This window comes from Microtus pennsylvanicus, chromosome 1, assembly GCF_037038515.1.
Source record: "Microtus pennsylvanicus isolate mMicPen1 chromosome 1, mMicPen1.hap1, whole genome shotgun sequence".
NCBI lineage: Eukaryota > Metazoa > Chordata > Mammalia > Rodentia > Cricetidae > Microtus > Microtus pennsylvanicus.
Genome location: NC_134579.1, coordinates 103,266,190 through 103,289,159, shown reverse-complemented (window position 1 = coordinate 103,289,159; position 22,970 = coordinate 103,266,190). Strand labels below are relative to the sequence as shown.

The following is a 22,970-nucleotide window of genomic DNA, read 5'->3' as shown; positions in this document are numbered from 1 at the left end:
GCTGGAATCCCAAGTCAGAATGACACGTTCGACCCTTTCGCATGGGTTCCAGAGTCATGCTCAACCCCTGTCCTTCCGCCCAGCCTTCCACCAAGTGGGTTTAGATCTCAGCAGGGGCAGTCGGGTGGACAGCGCCTTGGAAACGGACAGGCCTCCCATCCCTAGGTGCATGCATACAGAGGCTGCCAACATGGCCTTGCAGTCCCGCCCCTTTCCTCTGACTCCTACTGCCTGTCAGGATGTTGCCAGGAAGTCCTTCCTCTTTCCTGAGACAGGGTCTCGCCGTGTCGCTCAGATTGGTGTTTAACTCAGGACCCTCCTGCCTCAGCCTCCTGAGTACTGAGTATCTAGGCTTACATTGCCCCGTCCAGACTTCTACCGGGTGTGTCGTCAGTGTGTGGTGTGTGGTGCACGCATGTGCAAGTGGTATGTGTTGTGCTTCCGCAGACGGTGTCTCAGGACCCTGAGAGTCTTCTATTGGTCTCCATCTTGTTGCCTTGATATAGGTAGGGTCTCTTACTGAACAGCAAGCTCCTGGGATCTGCCTGCTGGCTTTTTACATGGGTGCTGGGCGCTCACACTCAGGTCCTTGAGCTTGCAGAGCAAGCGCTCCTAACCCACCATGCCCTCTCTTTCGTCTTCTGTGGTCTCAGCAGGGACCCTGTGATAAACTGTGCCTCTAATTAAATGAACACTTTCGCTTCTCTTCCTTCGGTTCTGTGCGTCTGGTTCACCCCTCTCCAAAGAAGGCTTTTCTGGCAGATACTACCTCCCGCTCACCCACCCTGTCTGCCTTCTGGCTGCAGGTGTGTTTCCCAGACAGGGCTTGGCCTAGCCCAGGTTTGGGGACTTGTGGCCCAGGATGCCCTGGGGAGAGGCCCTGGTGAGGGCCTCTCTTCTGCTGGGTGAAAGAAGCGGAGAGTAAACAGATCGAATTTCCAGAGGCAGCCAGGCCATCCACCCAGGCGTCCACACTGATTGAAGACAGGAATGTGTTCTCAGAGGTGACTCAGCTCCTGGGCCCCTGATCCAGGCAGCCTTGGGCTTTGGCTTTGCCTGGGTGGTTGGCTCCAGCCGGGCCCAAAGGGAACAGCAGTAGAATTTTGAAGACCAACTGACTTGTGTGACTACGCATCAACCCCCTAAGGGCAAGGGAACACAGCAGATGAAGCCTGCTGCAGGCTGGGTGATCTCCCAGGTTCACTGTGGAACAGGCAGTGTGAGAGGGTGGCTTGGAGATATTTCTGTAGAGCCTGGCCTAGAGGCTGAGACAGGAGGATCTCAAGTTGCAGACTGGCCTGTGCTACACAGAATGAAGGAAGAAGTCAGGGAGGGAAGAGAAAGGAGAAAGGGAGAAAGAAAGGAAGGGAAGGAAGGGGTGTGGAGGGAGAAGGAAGTCAAAGGAAGGTGGAGGGAGGGAGGGAAGGAACAAGCAACATTTCAGTTGACAGCAACAGTCAGCTAGGGAAAGGCAAGTATGGGAAGAACAGCTGGACCTGAACCTGGAGGAACCCGAGGATGGTAGAGGGAGAGACCAAGGCTAGCAAGGCCCCCAGGGTGCTCCAGAGCTGTCTCCTACTGGAGAGAAGTCCCTTTAGGGAACAGAAGACAGTGGCCATTGCCAAGAAGGTGGAGACTATAGGAAACTCAGGGTTTCTGGAACGGCTCTAGTCAGCTGGATAGGGGCCCAACCACAGGTCAAGGGCAGGATAATAGGACATCAGTCTTTGGATGTGGACCGTGGAGGTCGTTGGTGAGATTAACCGGGTGGAGCAAAGCTAACTGCTGTCCAGCTGGCAAGGGTTTTCAGCATGTGACCTGAGGAAGAGATGTGGATGAAGGACAACCCTTTGGAGGATGGAAGACACCTGAGCCTAGAGAAGAGACTAAGAGGACTTGCTGTCGGTGCAAAGGACCCCACTTCAGTTCCCAGTACCCCTGTGGGGCAACACACAACTGCCTACAGCTCTAGCTTTAGGGGATCTAACACCATCTTTCTAAACCCTGTGGTCACGTGCACAGACCCACACACACAGACACAAATTATAAAAAAAGATCAATCTTTTTTTGTTTTTACTGAAGAGGCTGGGGAGGTAGCTCAGGGGTGAAGAGTACTTGCTGCTCTTTGAGAGGACTCGGGTTCTGTTCCCAGCACCCACAGAGTGGTTCGCAGCCATCTGTAACTCCAGCTCCAGGAGATCTTATGCCCTCTTCTGACTTCCGTGGGCACCAGGCACTCATGGGCAATACACATGTAGACGAAACACTCACACACATAAAATAACTCTCTCAATTCCTTTTTTTAATAATTGGAGGAAACTTGAGCCCTGGGAAGGAAAGAGCCAAGGATGAAGAATGTGGTGAGGAAAGAGGTGCTTGAGGGACACAGAAAGGAGTCACAGTTTGTGAAAGAAGCCATTCCCATCCCCCCCCTCCCCAGTTTCTTTGTGTAGCTTTGGAGCCTATCCTGGAACTAGCTCTTGTAGACCAGGTTGTCCTCGAACTCAGAGACCCACCTACTTCTGTCTCCTGAAGACTTGGGATTAAAGGCAAGCACCACCACCGCCTGGCTGAAAGTGATTCTTTTTTTTTTTTATTTTTTATTCTTTATTTATTTATTATGTATACAATATTCTGTCTGTATGTCTGCAGGCCAGAAGAGGGCACCGGACCTCATTACAGATGGTTGTAAGCCACCATGTGGTTGCAGGGAATTGAACTCAGGACCTTTGGAAGAGCAGGCAATGCTCTTAACCTCTGAGCCATCTCTCCAGCTCCCTGAAAGTGATTCTTAAAAGCCAAACTGCACCCTGATGGTGGTGACACACACCTTTAATCCCAACACTCAGGAGGCAGAGGCAGGCAAATCTCTGAGTTCGAGGTTAGCCCGGTCTAGAGTTTCAGGATAGCCAGGGCTACAAAAAAAGAAAAAAGAAAAACAAACTGTCTCAAAAGCCAAACTGCACATAGTTTCAGGGTTTTGAGAAGGACCTGAGTAGATTCCTGTATCATAGAAATTAAGGTGCTTGGTGAGCCGGATAGGGAGAAATAGGCCTTGGAAGGGAAGGAAGTAGAGTCAAGTGTCAGGGAGGGGATGTCTAGGCTGGAGGAATGGTGAAGGTTATCTAAACATGAGGCTGGACACAGGGGCCACCAAGGACAGACAGCTAAAAGAACACGGCCATCGACAGGGAGTTTGAGTGGCATTGACCCAGAGAACAGGGCACTTGAGTTACTAGGCAACCAGTCAACAGCCGCAGGCAACACCCGAGCTGGGCCCTCCAGGGAATGTCGTTTGCAGTTAATAGTGTCTGGGATGTGGGGAGACGGCCACAGGACCACAGATTGCTTCATGGGCAAGGGTTGACTTCCTCTGTTCTTATCTTCCTGTGTTGACAGAAAGTTGGGCATCCTTTGGAGGATGGATGGGCTGTTATGCAGAGCAAGGGACATGGGAAATTCACTGGGTATCAAGTCCCATGGGGAGAGGGAAGAAGAATGTCATAGCTTTTGTCCAAACTCAGTACAAGGAAAAAAAGGAACAGATACAGCTAGGGGTGTGGCTTACACCGCATTAGAGATCTTACCTAGAACCCCCCAGTGAGGGGTTGGGGTGTGACTTAGTGGTAGAGCCCCTGCCTAGAATCCCCCAGTGAGGGGCTGGGGTGTGGCTCAGTGGTAGAGCCTCTGCCTAGAATCCTCCAGTGAGGGGCTGAGGTGTGGCTCAGTGGTAGAGCCCCTGCCTAGAATCCCCCAGTGAGGGGCTGGGGTGTGGCTCAGTGGTAGAGCCCCTGCCTAGAATCCTCCAGTGAGGGGCTGAGGTGTGGCTCAGTGGTAGAGCCCCTGCCTAGAACCCCCCAGTGAGGGGCTGAGGTGTGGCTCAGTGGTAGAGCCTCTGCCTAGAATCCTCCAGTGAGGGGCTGAGGTGTGGCTCAGTGGTGGAGCCCCTGCCTAGAATCCCCAGTGAGGGGCTGGGGTGTGGCTCAGTGGTAGAGCCCCTGCCTAGAAACCCCCAATGAGGGGCTGGGGTGTGACTCAGTGGGAGAGCCCCTGCCTAGAATCCTCCAGTGAGGGGCTGAGGTGTGGCTCAGTGGTAGAGCCCCTGCCTGGAATCCCCCAGTGAGGGGCTGGGGTGGTGAGTCACAGAGGAGGCTGACACAGAAGGGTCGGAGGTTGAAGACTGGAACAGACCTGGCACTTGCTGATTCCAGGCTGGCCCAGAACGGTTACTCACAGTGTAACCCCGTCTGGTTGAAATGTACGGCAACCCTTCATGGCACCGGATGTCAAGTGTGCTGTACCAGATACCTGGCTGGTACTGCGTAACGATTAAGGGAGCTCTTCCTCGTACACACTGTGTGCAGGGTCCCTGTCACATCGTGATACATGGTCAGCCCAAACCCTGCCCCCACTGTCCTCCAGTCCCCTTACAGATAGCTTCAGACTGTGGAATACCATGAGGAGCATCTCTTAGCAAAGGAAAAGGAGATGGCTGCTGGCTGGTACCCTGCCCTGCCCCCCAGATGCTTGACTGAGGTAATAAAGATGAGCTGGAAGTTCGCTGAACAGGGAGGGGTTCACTCCATAGTGGGAAGGGCAGCAGCAGAAGACGTGACGCTGAGACGATAGGCAGGTGGGCCGTGAAGGAGGGTGACCAAGTAGAAGCTGGTGATAGTCTCCACCCGAACTCACACAGTGGGGAGGCATGGAGAGAGGAAGATGGGGCCCGCGAGGATGGCTCAGTTAGTAAAGTGTTTGCTATGGAAGCATGAGGACTTGAGTTTGGTCACCAGAACTTCCGCTTAAAAAGCTGGGTATGCTGTCATGTGCCTATAACCTCAACACTGGCGAGGTAGAGATGGCTGGGGAGGGGGGGGACAGGACCTGGGACTCACTGGCTGGTTAGCCGAGCCTACTTGGTGAGCTGCAAGCCAGTGAGAAACTCGCCTGACCGACAGTGGTGGTGCACACTTTTAATCCCAGTACCCAGGAAGCAGAGACGGGTGGATCTCTTGTGTTCGAGGCCAGGCTGGTCTACAGCCTGAGTTCCAGGACAGCTTGGAACTACACAGAGAAACCCTTTCTGGAGGGGGCGGGAAAGCTAGTCGTAGGGCTAGTGAGGTGGCTCTGTGGGAAAAGGGACTAGCCACCAAACCTGATGACCTGAGTTCAATCCCACGTGATGCAAAGGAAGAACCAACTCCCACAGGTTGTCCTGAGAGCTCTACGCACACAGTCTGGCACACCCACAAACTCAATACATAAGTAAATAAATAAATGTTTAAAAAATACATGACGGTGAATAGCATCACCCACCTTAACAGCTACGGTTGTAGCGGACCACGTGTGTACGTACACACAAAGAAGGAAAGAACGGAAGACTTGGTACTCGTAATACTAATCCTCAGGAAGCTGGATCCGGGGAATTGCTTCAAGTTCCAGGCTTTCCTGGGCCTGTGTGTAACCATGAGGACCTAGAACCCAGGGATAGCCTGAAATGCCCTGTAGTGGGGGGTGGGGTGGAGAGACAGGATATCACTGGGGCCAGCTAAGGAACAGTGTAAGCTCCAAGTTCCAGAGAGACCCTGCCACAAAGGAATAAGGGGGAGAGGGATAGAGGAGGACACTCAACACCCTTCCCTGGTTGCTGATATATATAGGCACACGCATTAGCGCACTTGCGTGCATGTGTGTACCACACAAACACATATACAAACAGTAAAGGGAAGGAAACGTTTGCATATCCTAGAGCAGTGGTTCCTTTCCAATGCTGCTGTGACCCTTTAACACAATTCCTCATGTGTGGTCTGTCTCACTCACACACACACACACACACACACACACACACACACACACACACACCCCGCCAACCGTAGAATTATTTCATTGGCTACTTCATAACTAACTTCGCTATCATTATGAATTGTAATAATCTAGTATGCAGGATATCTGATATGCCATGACCCCCAGGTTGTCCTGGAGGGTCAGGTGGGGTGAAGTTCACAGACACAGGCCACTTGGTGACCAGCGAGAGCAGCAGGTCCCTCTGTCTCCTCTGTCCTAAAGGCCCTCTCTGAGGCGGTGTGCACAATGAATTGAGATGGACATCCAGCAGCTGGCTGGCCCCCTGGGACATGTCACTTCAACAACTTATTTATTTATACCTCGTGTCCACAGAGGCCCTAGTTGCCGTCTGCTGGTGTTTATGCCCTCCAGACCAATGTGTCTGGTCTATTTCTGGAGTGTCCCTACAGCTTTGAGGATGACTGGAGTATGTGTCTTGCCCATTTCTGTATACCAGGCTCTTGCTCTCTCTCTCTCAGGCAGCTGGGAGGCCCATCCCTCCCGGCATGCACCTGTTAGAGCCATCTGGAAGCTGGAAACTTCAAGGCTCTCTCTGAGGATGTGGGACCCCTATGAAGGAAGGAATACCCCTCCTAGAATATTGATTGCCACTTACAAGGGGATGGTTTAGTGTTGTTATTCTGAGGCAGTTATTAATTATAAAATGGACAGGCGGTGGTGGCGCACATCTTTAATCCCAGCACTTGGGAAGCAGAAGCAGGTGGATCTCTGAGTTGGAGGCCATCCTGATCTACTGAGTGAGCTCCAGGACAGCCAAGGTGACACGGAGAAACCCTGTCTCTAAAAGAGTTACAAGTTGGCTATGAAACAGGCATGGCTAGAGATGTCACCAAGGAACCGAGGAGGGCTGACAGGATGGTTCAGTGGGTAAAAGGGGCCTGCGGCTAAGTCTGCCAACCTGAGCTCAGTCCACAGAACACACATGGTGAACGGAGAGAACCTCCTCCTTTAAGTTGACCTCTGACCTCCACGCGTGCACCACAGCCTGCTCACGTTTGCACAGACACGGGTGAAAAGGGGAGGAGCTGGAGCTGAGTGTGTGTTAGTGACTCATCAGAAAAATTAACAACACAAGAAGCGTGTGTCACCTGGCCCCAAACAGGCATCCTCTTGAAGATCGGGTTTGCTGGCGGTTGTTCTGTTTCGGGATTTTATTTATAAGGATGCACACGAATGTGCCTGGCTGAGGTTCATGCGCACCACAGGGAGGTCAGAGGGAGCTGGGTCTGCTGGAACTGGAGTGGCAGGCAGTTGTAAGCCTCTTGATACGGATGCCCTCTACAAGAGCAGTAAGTGCGGTTGACCACAGCCGTGTCTTCAGCCCCTTGAAGATCAGGTTTGTGACATGCCATTCACACATAGCAAATGCTGCTCTTTTACCAGCTGTGGTGGTGCACATCTGTAATCCCAGCCCTTAGTGGGTAGAGGACTGGGACATGCAGGTCAGCCTTACAACGTGAGTGATGAATGAATTGGAGCCCAGCCTGGACTGTGTTAAAAAAAAAAAAGTCACCCTTTTTAGGGGACAGTTCTTTGGGTTTGATGGAGATGTAGGATTTTGCAGCCATCACTATATACCAGAGAGTACACAGGGGACCTGATGATGTAGCTTAGTGGTAGAGCACTTGCTTAGAATCCCTCAGTGAGGGGCTAAAACATTGCTCTTGGTGGAGCACCTACCTAGAATCCCCCAGTGAGGGGCTGGGGTGTGGCTCAGAGGTAGAGCACCTGCCTACAATCCCCCAGTGAGGGGCTGGGGTGTGACTCAGTGGTAGAGCACCTGCCTAGAATCCCCCAGTGAGGGGCTGGGTGTGGCTCAGAGGTAGAGCCCCTGCCTAGAATCCCCCAGTGAGGGGCTGGGGTGTGGCTCAGTGGTAGAGCCCCTGCCTAGAATCCCCCAGTGAGGGGCTGGGGTGTGACTCAGTGGTAGAGCCCCTGCCTAGAATCCCCCAGTGAGGGGCTGGGTGTGGCTCAGAGGTAGAGCCCCTGCCTAGAATCCCCCAGTGAGGGGCTGGGGTGTGACTCAGTGGTAGAGCCCCTGCCTAGAATCCCCCAGTGAGGGGCTGGGTGTGACTCAGAGGTAGAGCCCCTGCCTAGAATCCCCCAGTGAGGGGCTGGGGTGTGGCTCAGTGGTAGAGCCCCAGCCTAGAATCCCCCAGTGAGGGGCTGGGGTGTGGCTCAGTGGTAGAGCACCTGTGACTCAGCAGGAGGCCTTCCCAGACTAATCAGATGTTCCTGTGTCTTTGTGCTCAGGTGCAAGTTTTTCAGTCTGACGGAGACTCCCGAGGACTACACCATCATCGTGGATGAGGAAGGTTTCCTTGGTAAGTGTCTTCCATCACAAAGCGGGACACCTGCCCGCCTCCTTCTTTTTCTATTTTCTTTGTTGTTAAAAAAAAATCGGGGAGGGAATCTGTTTGGGGTGTTTTGTTTTGTCTTTTGGAAATTGGGAGTTTGGTGGAGATGCCTTTTTTTTTTTTACCTTTTACATTTATTGGTTTATTGTGTGTCTGTGTGCACACACATGGCAGAACATGGGTGTGGAGGTCAGAGGGCAACCTGTGGAAGTCAGTTCTACCGTTCCATATGGGCTCTAGGTGTTACCCTAAGATCCTCAGGCCTGGTGCCAGCACGTTTACCTTCTGAGCTATCTCATTGGCATTTGTTTGTTTTGTTTGTTTCTGAGATAAGGTCCCAGTATAGCTCAGGCTAACCCAAACTTATGATGCTCCTCTACAGCCTCCCAAGTGCTGAAATTATAGGAATGTGACATCATACCTAATTTTTTCCCCATTCTTTTTCTTTAATGTTTTTCATACAAAATCATTTTTATGTGTTTAGTTAATGTGCGCGCGTGTGTGTGTGTGTGTGCGTGTGTACTGTGTGCGTGTGTGTGTGTATACTGTGTGTGTGTGTGTGTGTACTGTGTGCGTGTGTGTGTGTGTACTGTGTGCATGCAGAACCCTGTGGAGGTCAAAAGAAAGCTTCAGACCCTCTGAAACTGGACTTAATGGCTACCGTGGAGATGCTGGGAACCAAAACCAGGTCCTCTGCAAGAGCAGTAAGGGCTCTTAACCACTGAGCCATCTCTCTTATCCTTATTTTTCCATTTTTTAAATTTAAATATCATTTGGTTATCATAAAATGTATTCTTTTGAGGATTAAAAAGATGGCTCAGTGGTTAAGAAGACAAGTTGAAACTCCAGAGGACCTGGGTTTGATTCCCAGCCCCACCCGGTGACTCCCGACCACCTGTCACTCCAGTCCCAGAAGATCTAATCCTCCTTCTGGCCACTGTGGGCACCAGGCACGCAGATGATACACAGACAGATGTGCAGGCAAAACACCCATACACATAAGATATTATAATAATTTTTCAAAAATGAATCACCATTTCTTTTTTGAAGTAGAAATATGGCAGGTTGTTGTATTTGGTATTTGAGATAGTCTCGAGTACCTGAGACTGGCCTTGGACTCTCTGTGTAGCTAAAGATGGCCTTGACTTTCTGACCCTCCTAGTCTCTAGTGCTGATGTTCTAGGTGTGTGCCACCACACCTGGTTTATGCCGCACTTTGGGGCGAAACCCTGGTTCTTGTCCCTGCTAGGCCAGCACTCTACAATATCCCTTGCCCCTCAGTGGTTGAGGGGGGCTGTTTAATCACCTCGAAATGAAGCTTTCCACCCATTAGCAGTTTCCACCTCTCCTCCCCAAACCCTGATGCTTACTTCCTTGTTTGAGCAGTTTCTTGACAAGCCAGGTGTGGTAGCACATACCTGTAATCTCGGTATGTGCGGGGAAGAGACAGGCAGATCTCTGTGAGTTCAAGACCAGCCTGGTCTACAAGAGTGAGTCCTAGGCCAGCCACAGCTACACAGTGAGAGACCCTGTCTCAAAATAAACAACAAAAATTAATGCCGTGCATTAAGCTTTCCTTGATTATTTAGTCACTTACCTTTGCAGCTCCAGAGATGACTCTCGGTGCTGTGCCCCTGGTAGACATGAGGTGTCCTGCTGAGCCAGACCCCCAAAACCCACTGTCCAGCTTTACATTGATTTTCCCCCCCAGAGGCTCTCTGCTAATGGAAATGCATTTATTTTGTTCTTTCGTGCACCACCGTATTGATGACAGGGCAGAGGGAGCTGCTGAATTTTCTCACAGGTATTGGAGTTCTGGAAAAACTAAGAGGCAGCCAATCTTCAGAAGCCTGTAGCGAGAGACAGGAGGGGAGGCACAGGTCGGTAACCCCAGCATCTGAGAGACTGAGTAGGAAGAGGAGTACTTCAGAGCGAGCCTGAGTTACAATGGAAGACCTTGTGTTCAAGCCCTGTCTTAGTCAGGGTTCCTGTTGCTGTGAAGAGACACCATGGCCACGGCCACTTTTATCAAGGAAAACATTGAACTGGGCTGGCTTACAGTTCAGAGGTTTAGTCCATTGTTGTCATGGTGGGAAGCATGGCAGGGTGCAGCCAGACACGGTGCTGGAGAAGGTGCTGAGGGTTCTGCATCTTGAGCTGCAGGCAGCAGAAGTAAACTGTGAGTCACACTGAGTGTAGTTTGAGCATAGGAAACTTGGAAGCCCACCCCCACTATGACACACTTCCTCCAACCACGTCATACTTACTCCAATATAGCCACACCTCCTATGTGTGATTCCCTATGGGGACCATTTTGTTTCAAAGCACTGTAAGCACAAAGGGCTGGGGATCTGATTCAGTGATTAGAGCACCTGCCTAGAATCCCCCAGTGAGGGGCTGGGGTGTGGCTCAGTGGTAGAGCCCCTGCCTAGAATCCCCCAGTGAGGGGCTGGGGTGTGGCTCAGTGGTAGAGCACCTGCCTAGAATCCCCCAGTGAGGGGCTGGGGTGTGGCTCAGTGGTAGAGCCCCTGTCTAGAATCCCCCAGTGAGGGGCTGGGGTGTGGCTCAGTGGTAGAGCTGTTGCCCATATTCAAAGCCCCAAGTTCCATTCCCAACAAGAGTATAAAATCATGACTTGGAACTTGGATTTGCCTCACCTGCTAGTTCCTGAGCTTCCCCCATGGAAAACCGTACTCCAGGGATATCTGTCCTTGGGGAGGAAAACCAAACTTGTGTGTCTTGATTGAGATGGTATCTGCCACTAAAACAGGAGGCTCTCATCACCAGGCCCAACAGCCTTGCATTCAGTGGGAACCTTGGGATCATTCCAGTAGCCCACAGGGTAAAGTTAAATGCGTATTTTACAGATGAAGAACCAGATGTCCATCAATGGAGAAAATACAAGGCTAGCCTGGGCTACATGAGACCTTGTTTTTAGACTAGAGGGATGGCTCAGGAGTTGAGAGCACTTGAGTTCATGTCCCAACATCTGCATCAGGCAGCTCACAGCCATTTATAATTCTGGCTCCTGGGGCTCTGACTCCATGGGCACCTGCACATACATGAACTCCATGGGCACCTGCACATACATGAACATATGCACATACATACATGAAATTTTTAATAATAAAAAAATATAAATAGGGGGCTGGAGAGATGGCTCAGAGGTTAAGAGCATTGCCTCCTCTTCCAAAGGTCCTGAGTTCAATTCCCAGCAACCACATGGTGGCCCACAACCATCTGTAATGGCGTCTGGTGCCCTCTTCTGGCCTGCGGACATACACACAGACAAAATATTGTATACATAATAAATAAATATTTTAAAATATATATATATATATATATATGTCTGTGGTGTCATCGTCACTCTAATATACAAGACATTAACCAACAAGCATACCAGAATCTTCCCAAAAATGGCTTACGGTTATGTTCCAAAGACAGGAGGCATTGTCTGTTTTGTTGTGGGACACATTGCAGTCTGACAGTACTGAGTCCCTTGTTGCTGTGTGGGTTTCACAACTTGCCATTAGCAGGAGGTGTGGTTGACATCAGGGGTAAGAAAGGTGACCACCTCACCAAGCTTCATTTCAAGATTCTCAGGCTCCCAGAAATCCCCAAGAGACAATAGGGGCTTCAAATGCCACCCCGCAAGAAGCCCTTGGTTACTAAGTTTGCGCTCCTTAGAAGTCTAAAAGCAAAAAGCTGTGGAAATGGACCAGTTGGTAATGTGCTTGGCGAGCAAGTAAGAGATCGAACCCCCTATAGAAAGAAAGAAAGAAAGAAAGAAAGAAAGAAAGAAAGAAAGAAAGAAAGAAAGAAAAGGCCAATTGGTGGTGGCATGGTACATGCCTTTAATCCCAGTAATTTGGAGGCAGAGACGGGTGGATCTTTGTGAGTTTAAGGCCAGCCTGGTCTACAAAGCAAGTTCCAGGACAGCCAGGGCTACACAGAGAAACCCTGTCTTGTTTTTTTTTTTTTTTTGTTTTTTTGTTTTTCGAGACAGGGTTTCTCTGTGGCTTTGGAGCCTGTCCTGGAACTAGCTCTGTAGACCAGGCTGGTCTCGAACGAGAAACCCTGTCTTTAAAAAAAAAAAAAAAAAAAAAGGAAGGAAGTTGTGGTTTGTGCCTGTAACCCCAAAGCTAGAGTTGCAGAGGCAGGAGAATTCCTGATGCTCACTAGCCAGCTAGTCTGGTTCAATGAGAGACCCTGTCTCAAAAAAAGGGGGAGGGGGTAAGGGAGACAGGCAAGATGGCTCAGTGGGTAAGGGTGCCCACAACCAAGCCTGATACCTGAGTTTCATCCCCACAGCCTGCCTACGTGGCTCTCACAGGTGGTTCTCTGACCTCAACATGTGTGCGATGGCACACGGGCCTGCATACGTACATACATACATATATACACACATATATGCACACACACACAGTAATGTTTTTAAAAGGGGAGAGCCATTAAGAAGACACCAACTAGACCTCTGACCTTCCCATGATAGGTGTGCACACATACACATAGAAAAGAATTCCAGCGCTGAGCCAAGGCAAGGTCTGGGCAGGGCCAGGGCTTGGGAATCTGGTTCTTGAAGAACCAGGTAGGAAGAACAGAGCTCACCTCCTGGGCAGCAGGTAGACACAGAAGCTCAAGACCCAGGCATTGCCCCTCCCCGGCTCTTCTTCCTCCCTCTCCTGTGAAGCTGCCTGCCTCTCCATTACTAGCTGGCTGACCACAGGCCCTTCTGAGTCAGCAGGACCAATGGGCTTCCCCTAGGCTGTGGTCACCATGGTGACTGAGCTAGGCAGATAGGATTCTGATAGACTTCCCTCAGCATCCTCTCCTCCCGAGCCATCTTTTCTGGAAGCTGGCCCGGCCCCCTCCCCCTCCTATTCTCTGACATTACTCCCAACCCCGTCTCTTTGGGGACTTACTGCTTCTTCCTGTTGGCCATTAAGACAGGGCCCGGATGGGGGGTTTTTTTGTGTTTTGTTTTTTTTAAAACCTTGTTGAGACAGGATTTCTCTGTGTAGCCTTGGCTGTCCTGGAACCCTCTCTGTAGACCAGGCTGGCCCTGAACTCACAGAGATCCACCTGCCTCTGCCTCTCGAGTGCTGGGATTAAACTTGTGCACCACCATTCCTGGCTGACCTGAATTTGTTAAGTCCACTGAGTTTGAAATTTTTTTTATTGGATTGATTGGTTTATTTTATTTATTTATTTATTTTTGAGGCGCCATCTGATGTATATCACAGACTAGTAACACCAAGGATGACCTTGAATTCCTGACCCTCCTGCCTCCACTTTCTGAGTGCTGAACTGCAGGCATGCGCCAGCACTTCTGATTTTGTGCAGTGCTGGGGCTGGACCCTGGGGCTTTCTGGATGCTGGAGAGGCACCCTGCCAAGCACTCTTGTATCTTGTGTCTTCAGCCTTCAGCCCTGGTTTCCTTTTCTTTTCTTTTTGGTGGGTTGGTTTGATTTTTGTCTGTTTCGGTTTTTGTTGTTGTTGCTTTGTCTTGTTTTTGGAATTCAAGCTCATTTTGTAGCCCAGGCTAGCCTGGCATTCAAGTGTCTTCTGCTTCAGCCTCCTAAGAAGCTGGGGTTACAGGTATTCAGTTCCCACCACACTCTACCTGGCCTCATCTTTGGATCTTAGCCTGGTTGCTCCTGGTCTGGAGGTAGTAGGCAAATCGCGTGCCCCTTTTAAGCACTTGTGTGGAGTGGACAGGCGTGCTTCCTCTACAGGGTCCTTGCGGTGTGCATAGCATCACATCCACTTCTTGCCGTATCTCTATCCTGATATGTGCCAGGAATGGGATGGCAGGAGGGGGGTCTTAGCAGGAGCCTGGGGTTTTATGAAGAATCCTGTAGTTGAGTCTCTGGGCTCATATCCATGGAGAAATGTGTACATGGTGTTGTATGATGTCTTCTGGGGAGATACGAACAAACATCTCTTCACCCAGATAGGCCACCCACGGCAGGCCCAAGAAATGATTCCACCCAAAGCCGGCTTATTGAACAGTAATCTACTGGGGTTATACTCAGGAACACAGATGAGTTAAAGGCATGAAAAGCCCTCACCTGGGCGATGACCCCTGAAAGCTGCAGTCCTGGAGCTCCCTGCACAACCCGGGGGCAGCTCCTCCAGGGAGTCTCCTTTGCCCAGCAGCTGTTTCAGGGGCTTTCTGAGTCTTGGAAGTTTCCTGAGCACTATGAGATTTGGGGTTTGGGTAGTTTTTATTTGTTTTGTTTTAACGAGACATGGTCTCACAATGTAGTCCTGGCTTTCTGGAACTTACTCTGTAGACCACCAAACTGGCCTTGAATTCACAAAGATCTACCTGCCTCTGCCTCCCAAATGCTAGGATTAAAGGTCGGTGACACCATGCCCAGATCCTCATTTTGTTGTTGACTTCCTGTATTTTTCCAGAGCCTTCCACCAGAAGGGAATGTTTCTGTTTAAAAATATAGCTACACTGGAGAGATGGCTCAGTAGTTAAGAGCACTGGCTGCTCTTTCAGAGGTCCTGAGTTCAATTCCCAGCAACCACATGGTGACTCGCAGTCATCTATAGTGGGATCCGATGCCCTCTTCTGGCATATAGGTGTACATGCACAGAGAGAGAGAGAGAGAGAGAGAGAGAGAGAGAGAGAGAGAGAGAGAGAGAGAGAGCGCACACACACACACACACACATAATAAACATATATATAATAAAAAATACAGCTCCATAGCATTTGGATGTCTGTAACTCATACCCTGTCGTATCTCCAAGGAGGACTCCTTGGAGCCTGACCCTGCTGGATGGGACCCAGAACTGTGCCATCTTTTTCCAGATTAAGTCTTGTATGCAGGTGTGACTAACATGCTAACAGCAAACAACACACAGAAAGGTTGAGAGAAGTAGGGATTCCTGGGCTGGAGCTCGGTTGGTAGAACGCTTGCCTGGCGTGCACAAAGCCCCAGGTTCCGTGCCCAGCACTGCATGAACCTGAGTGAAGGCATAATGCCTGTCATCTCAACTATCAAGAGGCAGAGGAGGTACAGGGATCCTTAACTACATAGCTAGTTTAAGGCCAGTCTTGTCCCCCCACCCAAAGAAAAGGTGGGGGTGGTGAGTTGACTTGGTGGGTAAGGTTGCCTGCTACGCAGGCCTGGTGACCTGAATTCAGTCATGAGAAAATAGAAGAAGTAAACCAGTTCCACACAGTTCTCCTCTGACCTCGACACACACACCTGGGCATGCACAGTCACTCGGATACCTCATAGCCACACAGGGCTACACATGGTAATCATAAGTAAGGGGCTTAGAAGATGGCTCAGTAGTTAAGAGCTCTTGCTGCTCTTGCAAAGGACCCAACTTTGGTTCCCTGTACCCATATTGCATGGCTCATAACCATCCGTTGTTCTGGTTCCCAGGGAGTCAGATGCCCTCTTCAGGCCTTCGAGGGCAACTGCACTCATAATGTGCACACACAACATGCATACACACAATTAAGAATGAAATAAACTCTAGGGCTGGAGAGATGGCTCGGCAGTTAAGAGCACTCACTGGCTGCTCTTCCAGAGGACCTGGGTTCCATTCCCAGCACCCACATGGCAGCTCACACCCATCTGTAACTAACTCCAGTCCCATGAAATCCCCCCTTCAGGGGATCTCCCCTCATAAGGCAACAGGCACAAATGTGGTATATAAGCATACATGCAGGCAAACACCTATATATGTTACAAATAAAAGTAGGTTTATTTTATAAAGACAAAAATAAATCTTTAAAAACAGATTTAAGTTTTTAATTTAAGAAGTAGGAATTCAGGCTGGGTGGTGGTGGGCACATGCCTTTAATCCCAGCACTCAGGAGGCAGAGATAGGCGGATCTCTGAGTTTGAGACTACCCTGGTCTACAAGAGCTAGTTCCAGGACAGCCAGGGCTCTTACACAGAAAAAGCCTGCCTCAAAATAATAAGAAGAAAAAGTAGGAGTTCAGGGCTGATGAGTTGGCTCAGACATTAAGAGGACTGGGTGTTGATTCCCAGCACCCACATGGTGGTTTACATCTCTGACTCCAGGTCCAGTGAATCTAGCGCCCTCTTCTGGCCTCCACAGGCATTGGGCACACGTGTGATACACAGACAAACGTGGACAACATGCACATAAAATAAAGCAATAAATCACGAAGGCATTACCAACTCTCCTTTACAATGGAGAATACTAAAGCTAGAGACAGATAAAACAACTTGGCATGTGCTTCAGGTCCTGTTGAGTTACCTGGCATCATAAGCCATCCAGAATATCACCTGCTTAGCCTTCCCTAGAAGGGACCTTTTAGCCCTCCTGTTTGAGGACACTGGGGGCTGCAGATATGACTCAGTAGTTAAAGGCACTTGATTGCAGAGGACTTCTGTTTGCTTCCCAGCACCAAACGCCTGTAACTCCAGCTCCAGGGCATCCAGCGCCCTCTTCTGGCCTCCTCAGTAATTGCACTCATGTGCATAGAACCACACAGGACACACACACATGCACATACATTAATAAAAATGTTTAAATGCGGAAACTGAGGCCTAGAGTCAGGCAAGACAGTCTCTAGGGCCTCAGCCGATCCACACATATCTGCCTACCTCTCCAACCAGGCCTGGCAACACCCGGGCTCCAGACAGTGACCCAACATCATCTATGTCCCTTGCTCCCTGCAGAGCTGCCCTCTTCTGAGCACCTGAGTGTGGCTGATGCCACCTGGCTGGCCCTGAATGTAGTGTCTGGCGGCGGCAGCTTCTCCAGCTCCCAGCCCATTGGTGTGACAAAGATCGCCAAGTCTGTCATCGCCCCGCTAGCTGACCAGAACATCTCCGTGTTTATGTTGTCCACCTATCAGACTGACTTTATCCTGGTGAGTCAGAGCTATGGCATGCACGCTCCCATACAGTCAGAGACTGGCTGTGCACGCTCCTAACCTCCTCTGTGTAACACACACACACAGGCACGCACGCCACTTCCAGTTCCCATACAGTCAGGGACTGGCTGTGCACGCTCCTAACCTTCTCCATGTAACACACACACACACGCACGCACACACACACACACACACACACAGGCACGCACGCCACTTCCAGCTCCCATACAGTCAGAGACTGGCTGTGCACGCTCCTAACCTTCTCCATGTAACACACACGCACACACACGCACACACACACACAGAGGCACACACACCACTTCCAGCTCCCATACAGCCGGAGACTGGCTGTGCACGCTCCTAACCTTCTCCATGTAACACACACACAGGCACGCACGCACGCTGCTTCGCACACTCTCCTCCTGTCCCATCTGCTGTCTTCTCGCCCCGGCCTTGTGCACTACGGCAGGAGGTGGGATGAGCTGGGGCTCAGGGACTCTGCTTCCCGTCCTCAGGTGCGCGAGCGTGACCTGCCCTTCGTCACTCACACCTTGTCCTCAGAATTCACCATCCTTCGGGTTGTCAATGGAGAAACGGTAGCGGCCGAGAATCTCAGTATCACCAATGGCTTTGTGAAGCCCAAGATGGGTAAGTTGGGGTCGAGGGGAGTGTCCCCAGCAGAAAGCCCGACTCTCAGAGTCCACCTGATGTTCACCGGATTCCAGGTGGGGCGGCTAGCAGTGGCCAGACGATGGCTCACGTCTCAGGCCAGCTCGTGGTATCAGCGTGGCTACCTTATAGGAGGGACCATGGAGTAGAAGCGTAAGCATTGGGAGCTGAGCCAGATGGTGGCTGTTGGGAAGGGCTTTCTCAACAGCTGAGCAGGTTACACAGAAGCCCAGGGTCCTGAAGGGAAATTTAAGATCAGTGCAGTGTGTGCTGGGGGTGAAAGTAAACCACTTGGGCCACGGTGAATAAAGTCTGAGGCTTGGTCCAGCTCCTGTACACAAAAGCGCTACTCTGGCCTTAATACTTATATCCTATGTTCTTTCAGTCAAGAGGCCAGTCATCCACCCGTTATCCAGCCCGAGCAACAGGTTCTGTGTCACCAGCCTGGACCCTGACACACTGCCCGCCGTCGCCACGCTTCTCATGGATGTGATGTTCTACTCCAATGGGTAGGTGTTGGGGTAGGGAGTAGACATGGAGATATACCACTCCATCCAGGAGCTCTGAGGGCAAAGACCTCATTTTACCCCTAAGTCCAGTCTGCAGGAGGAGACACATTCTGCCCAGGAGCCTAATCTGAAGGGGAGACACAGATCTGCCCTAGAAACAAGTCTGAGGAGAGAGGTATGGTTCCACCTAGGAGCCTGTCTTACTCAGAGTTTCTCTTGCTGCATCCAAAACGCCATGATCGAAAAGCAAGTCGGAGAGGAAAGGGTTTATCTGGCTTATACTTTCATATTGCTGTTCATCATCAAAGGCCTTTCGGACAGCAATTCAAGCAGGGCAAGAGCCTGGGGGCAGGAGCTGGTACAGAGGCCGTGGAGCGGTGCTGCTTTCTGGCTCTCTTCCCCTGGCTTTCTCAGCTGCTTTCTTACAGAACCCAGGACTGACGGTCTAGGGAGGATACCACCCACCAAGGGCTGGTTTGGCTGGGCCCTCCCCCCCTTGATCACTAATTGAGAAAATGCCTTCAGCTGGATCTCATAGAGGCATTTCCTCGACTGAGGCTCCTTCCTCTCTGATGGCTCTAGCTTGTGTCAAGTTGACATTAAACTAGCCAGTACAGAGCTCAGTCTGAGGAGCGAGGCACTGTTCTACCCAAGAACCCAGTTTAAAGGGGGAGACACGTGTGCCTATCACCCAGCTCTTACGGTCTTTCCACCCTCTCTCTCACGATGGATTCTGAGCCTTGCTGGTGGGGTCAGGGTCCCATGTAGAGCTGAACATAATCTCTCCCAGCACTTTGGCCAGGTAAGTCTGTACATTAACCGCCGCCTGATGGAGAAAGAATGCTTCTCTGGCCGCAGTTGAGAGCGGCCCGAATCCATCAGTCTGAATATAAATATCTAGAAGGCAAAATGACAACAAGTTTTTCCCTAGGGCCTGTGACCTCCCAAGCCATAGGCTTTTCCAGGCTTATGGTACATGTAAACATGGTCATGTAAACATGGATTTTACATGTAAACATGAATTTCCCCCATGTGAAGCAGGTCCTAGGTTCACACAGAAAGCAGTTGGTTGTCCTGATAAAACTGTCACGCCACTATGGCACCAGAGATCACATCTTAACCCGGCAGGTCAGTAATGTAACATTCAGGGTCGATGACTCCCTGAGTCATGGGCTTTTGGTGAAGGTGAGACACAAGGCGGCACAGCCCTTCTGCCAGACTGGTGGGTGACAGATAGTATGGAGGATGTGGCAGAAGCCACACCCTCACAGCTCCCTCTTGATCCCCAGAGTGAAGGACCCCATGGCTGCCAGTGATGACTGTGGCCACATCCGCTTCTTCTCCTTCTCCCTCATTGAGGGCTACATCTCACTGGTGATGGATGTACAAACCCAGCAGAGGTGAGCAGGGCCCTGTGTGGATGTTAAGGGGTCCGGGCGGGAGCATGTACTTTCTTCCTAGTCAGTCTGCCCTACTCCCTTCATTGGAGATGTCCCTATAGGTGCAGGGGGTCAGCCAAGGTCCACAGCATGATGGTACCAAAGTGAAGATTCGAACCACAGTCCCAGCTACCTCCAGAGTCCCACCCCAGCATTGCTTTCCCTCACCGACCCCGATGGGACTGACATATCCTTGGAGCCTCTGCTCTTTCCCACCCAAGAAACAGCCACTCTGTCATTCTGACCCTACAGTGCCCCCCCCAAGCGGAGAAGGTTCCCCAGAGCTGGGGGAGCACCAGTTAGCACCAGCTTCAGAGACCTCTTTCTTCCTTTAAAGGTTCCCGAGTCATTTGCTATTCACGAGTGCATCTGGAGAGCTCTGGAAGATGGTGCGGATAGGAGGACAGCCCCTTGGATTTGGTGAGCCCATGGGGTCCGACACCTGTAGACAGGGATCCACGCAGGCATTCCTGGGGTACCTGGATAGCTCCACACTTACGTGGTGATCTAAAGAGGGGGACCTATGCTAAAAGAGCCTGAAGTCCCTGTTCTGACAGATCCCTTGCTTGTGGTGTGACGAGTATATGAAGGCCTCGGGAGACCAATAAGGGGGGCTCTTATACCAACCCCCCCCCCGATGAAAAATTAAGGCATTGGAGCAGGAAGTGAGACTTGGCAATAGAATGTTTGCCTAGAATTCCTCAATGAGGGGCTAGGGTGTGGCTCAGTGGTAGAGCCCCTGCCTAGGCTCTAAGCATCTGTGTTTCCCTAGACGAGTGTGGAATTGTAGCCCAGATCTCTGAGCCCTTGGCAGCTGCAGACATCCCGGCATACTACATCAGTACTTTCAAGTTTGACCACGCACTGGTGAGTAGCCTCTGGGAACAGGCGGGGACTACAAGGTAGGGAGCAGGTTCCTGGGCTAATGAGCTTTTTTTTTTTTTTTCTGCTTCCTGCCCTCTAGGTTCCAGAAGAGAATATCAGTGGGGTTATCCATGCCCTGAAGGTCAGTCAAGGAGGGAAGCATTAGGAAAGGCTCATCTCTGGGCTCCTCCTAGCTGCAGTCCACTTGGCCCTTTCCCCCCACGAAGGTTATTCTTGCAGTATTTCCCTACGGACTGAAAGATCGGCCCTGGGACCCTACGGAAAGGGCATCTGGGACACACCCCCGGTTCCTGACTCCTCCAGGCCTGGACCCAAACCAAGGCTACTCCCACATCCACCTCCAGCCTTCCAGAATCCCCAGCTTTTTCAATAATGACTCGGTTTCCCCCCAGTGGGGGCGTGCCCATCTTCCTGCCCCAAGTTCCACCCCAGAATGTGGTCTCTGAGGCCCAGGGGCCTTGGAGAGAGCCCAAGGCCTCACATACACCCCCCAGCAAACACCAAAGGAAGCTGGCACCGCCCACAAGACGTTGGGATTGGGGTCCTGATGCAGCAAGGGACATCTTAGGAAGTCGGTTCCGCAAGAGTGGGTGTACAGAGCTGAGGAAGCCCCCGTGAGGAACCCCTCAGGATGAATGGTATGGTTGCTGCTCTAATCTCAGAGGCTCAGGGGCTGGTTCCCTCAGGATGGAGGCCAACAGGCCACCCTCAGGTCATAATGGTCAGTGACCCTAGACCCCACCTGCTGACCACACGGGGCCTGTGTCGATTCCCACTACGACTGCCAAGAGGGGTCCTGGGTCAACCAAGACCTCCCCTGGAGGAGGACAGAATCCCAGGACCCCTCCTTTCCCACCAGCCTAGAGCACCAGCTTCTGTCTGTCCCCTCTTCGCTCTCCCTGGACCCAACCTGGGCAAGCAAAGACTCTGTTCGCTCCCAGCAGTGGACATCCCCACCAGCCCAGGCCTATAGTGCCTTGGGCCCTGTCCACCTTCCCAGCTGTCACTTAGACCAGCCTAGAGTTTCCCCCTTCATCCTCTCTACCCCACCCGGAGGGGACAAAGAGGCCTTGGCCCCCAGCTCACATACCTGCCGGAAGTAACCCAGCAGTCTGTGACTGTGGCAAAAGCTGGGAGGTAGCTCCCATGCGCATTTAGAGAAAAAAGTCACACTTGGGGTTTTTTATTCAGTTGTTTGCATACAGGTGGCTGGGGAAGGAGTGGTTTTGTTTGAAGGACATGGGGCCTGCTTGAGTCTTACAAGGGTGCCCAGCGTTCAGCGGCACCTAGCAGCACCCTGTTTCTCCCGGGGCAGACGCAAATGCAAGGATGGATCCTAAGAATCTTGGCCTTGTCTTCTGAGGAGAGTTATCAGGAGCAGAGTTCTGGCATAAGACACCAGGACCCCTATAGTATCATCTGCAGGGCAAGAGTGCCTGCGAGTGGTACCATAAGCTGGGACTATGGGGTCCACCAGACTTAGGATCATGGGGTGTTTTCTTGGGCCTGTGTTATGCTGTCTCCAACAAAGTCAGAGGAGGGAATGTGTGTTTACCCCTGCACAGGTCTTGGTGTGAACTGCGTTCCTCCCTTCTCTGGGCTATAGGAGCAGACCCAAGGCGGAGGATGTAGTCTAGAACCCTGTAGAAGCTCAGAACCCAGCATGCTAATCAAAATTACCTCTGGTGGGGTTTGTTTGACTTGTTTTGTTTTTTGATTCCTTTTTCACAAAACAACCAAATCTCATCATATTGTTTTCTGTTCCCAAAAGGGAAATGGCCAAGTAGACAGGGCCATAGTGAGGCCCCTGAGTCCCCTTCTCTCCCCCTCCAAGGCCTTGATTGTCCAGGGCGCACCTCTCTGTAATCCCTTTGGTCCTACCTTCCAGGTATCCCTTCCCACTGTGTAAGTGTGCTGACCCCATGTCCCCTGCCCCAGAGTTGTGTGGCCCCTAGACTTGCTAGGATGAAACTGTGTATTGTACACACCTATAAATACGTGTTTTATGTTCATAGAGATATATTCTGTAAATAGCATATATTACTTGAGCAATATATATGTTAATATATTCTGTGTGCACAGGACACAGGCAAGGACCCCACCTCATGTGTGCACACTTGGGGACATTTTGAGCCACCATATATTTTTAATTTGAATATGTAGGCAATACAGTGATTGGAAAAGCCCTGGGGTCCAGGAGGCCAGCCTGGAGGGGAGACAAAAACCACCAGCCTACTGCATCTGGGACAGGTTTAGAGGGCCAGCATGGTCCGCTTTGTAGCTACTGCACCCCATTCCCACAGCCTAGAGCTCTGGATGCTCTTTCTTTATTTGGGAGAACATTGGTCCAGAAGGGGAATTGGACTTTTT

At 51.1% G+C, this 22,970-nt stretch overlaps 1 protein-coding gene across 1 annotated transcript in view; it reads left to right on the top strand.

The window, feature by feature from the left end:
* Window positions 1-22,616, top strand: part of Castor2 (cytosolic arginine sensor for mTORC1 subunit 2) — a 40,023-nt gene extending 17,407 nt beyond the window's left edge. The window contains exons 2-9 of the mRNA XM_075977637.1: window positions 8,119-8,189; window positions 16,902-17,095; window positions 17,614-17,746; window positions 18,153-18,276; window positions 19,566-19,676; window positions 20,053-20,135; window positions 20,488-20,582; window positions 20,680-22,616. Coding sequence (XP_075833752.1) covers window positions 8,119-8,189; window positions 16,902-17,095; window positions 17,614-17,746; window positions 18,153-18,276; window positions 19,566-19,676; window positions 20,053-20,135; window positions 20,488-20,582; window positions 20,680-20,745 — 877 coding nt within the window. The 3' untranslated portion in view covers window positions 20,746-22,616. The remainder of the gene's footprint in view (window positions 1-8,118; window positions 8,190-16,901; window positions 17,096-17,613; window positions 17,747-18,152; window positions 18,277-19,565; window positions 19,677-20,052; window positions 20,136-20,487; window positions 20,583-20,679) is intronic.
* Window positions 22,617-22,970: the final 354 nt, after the last annotated feature.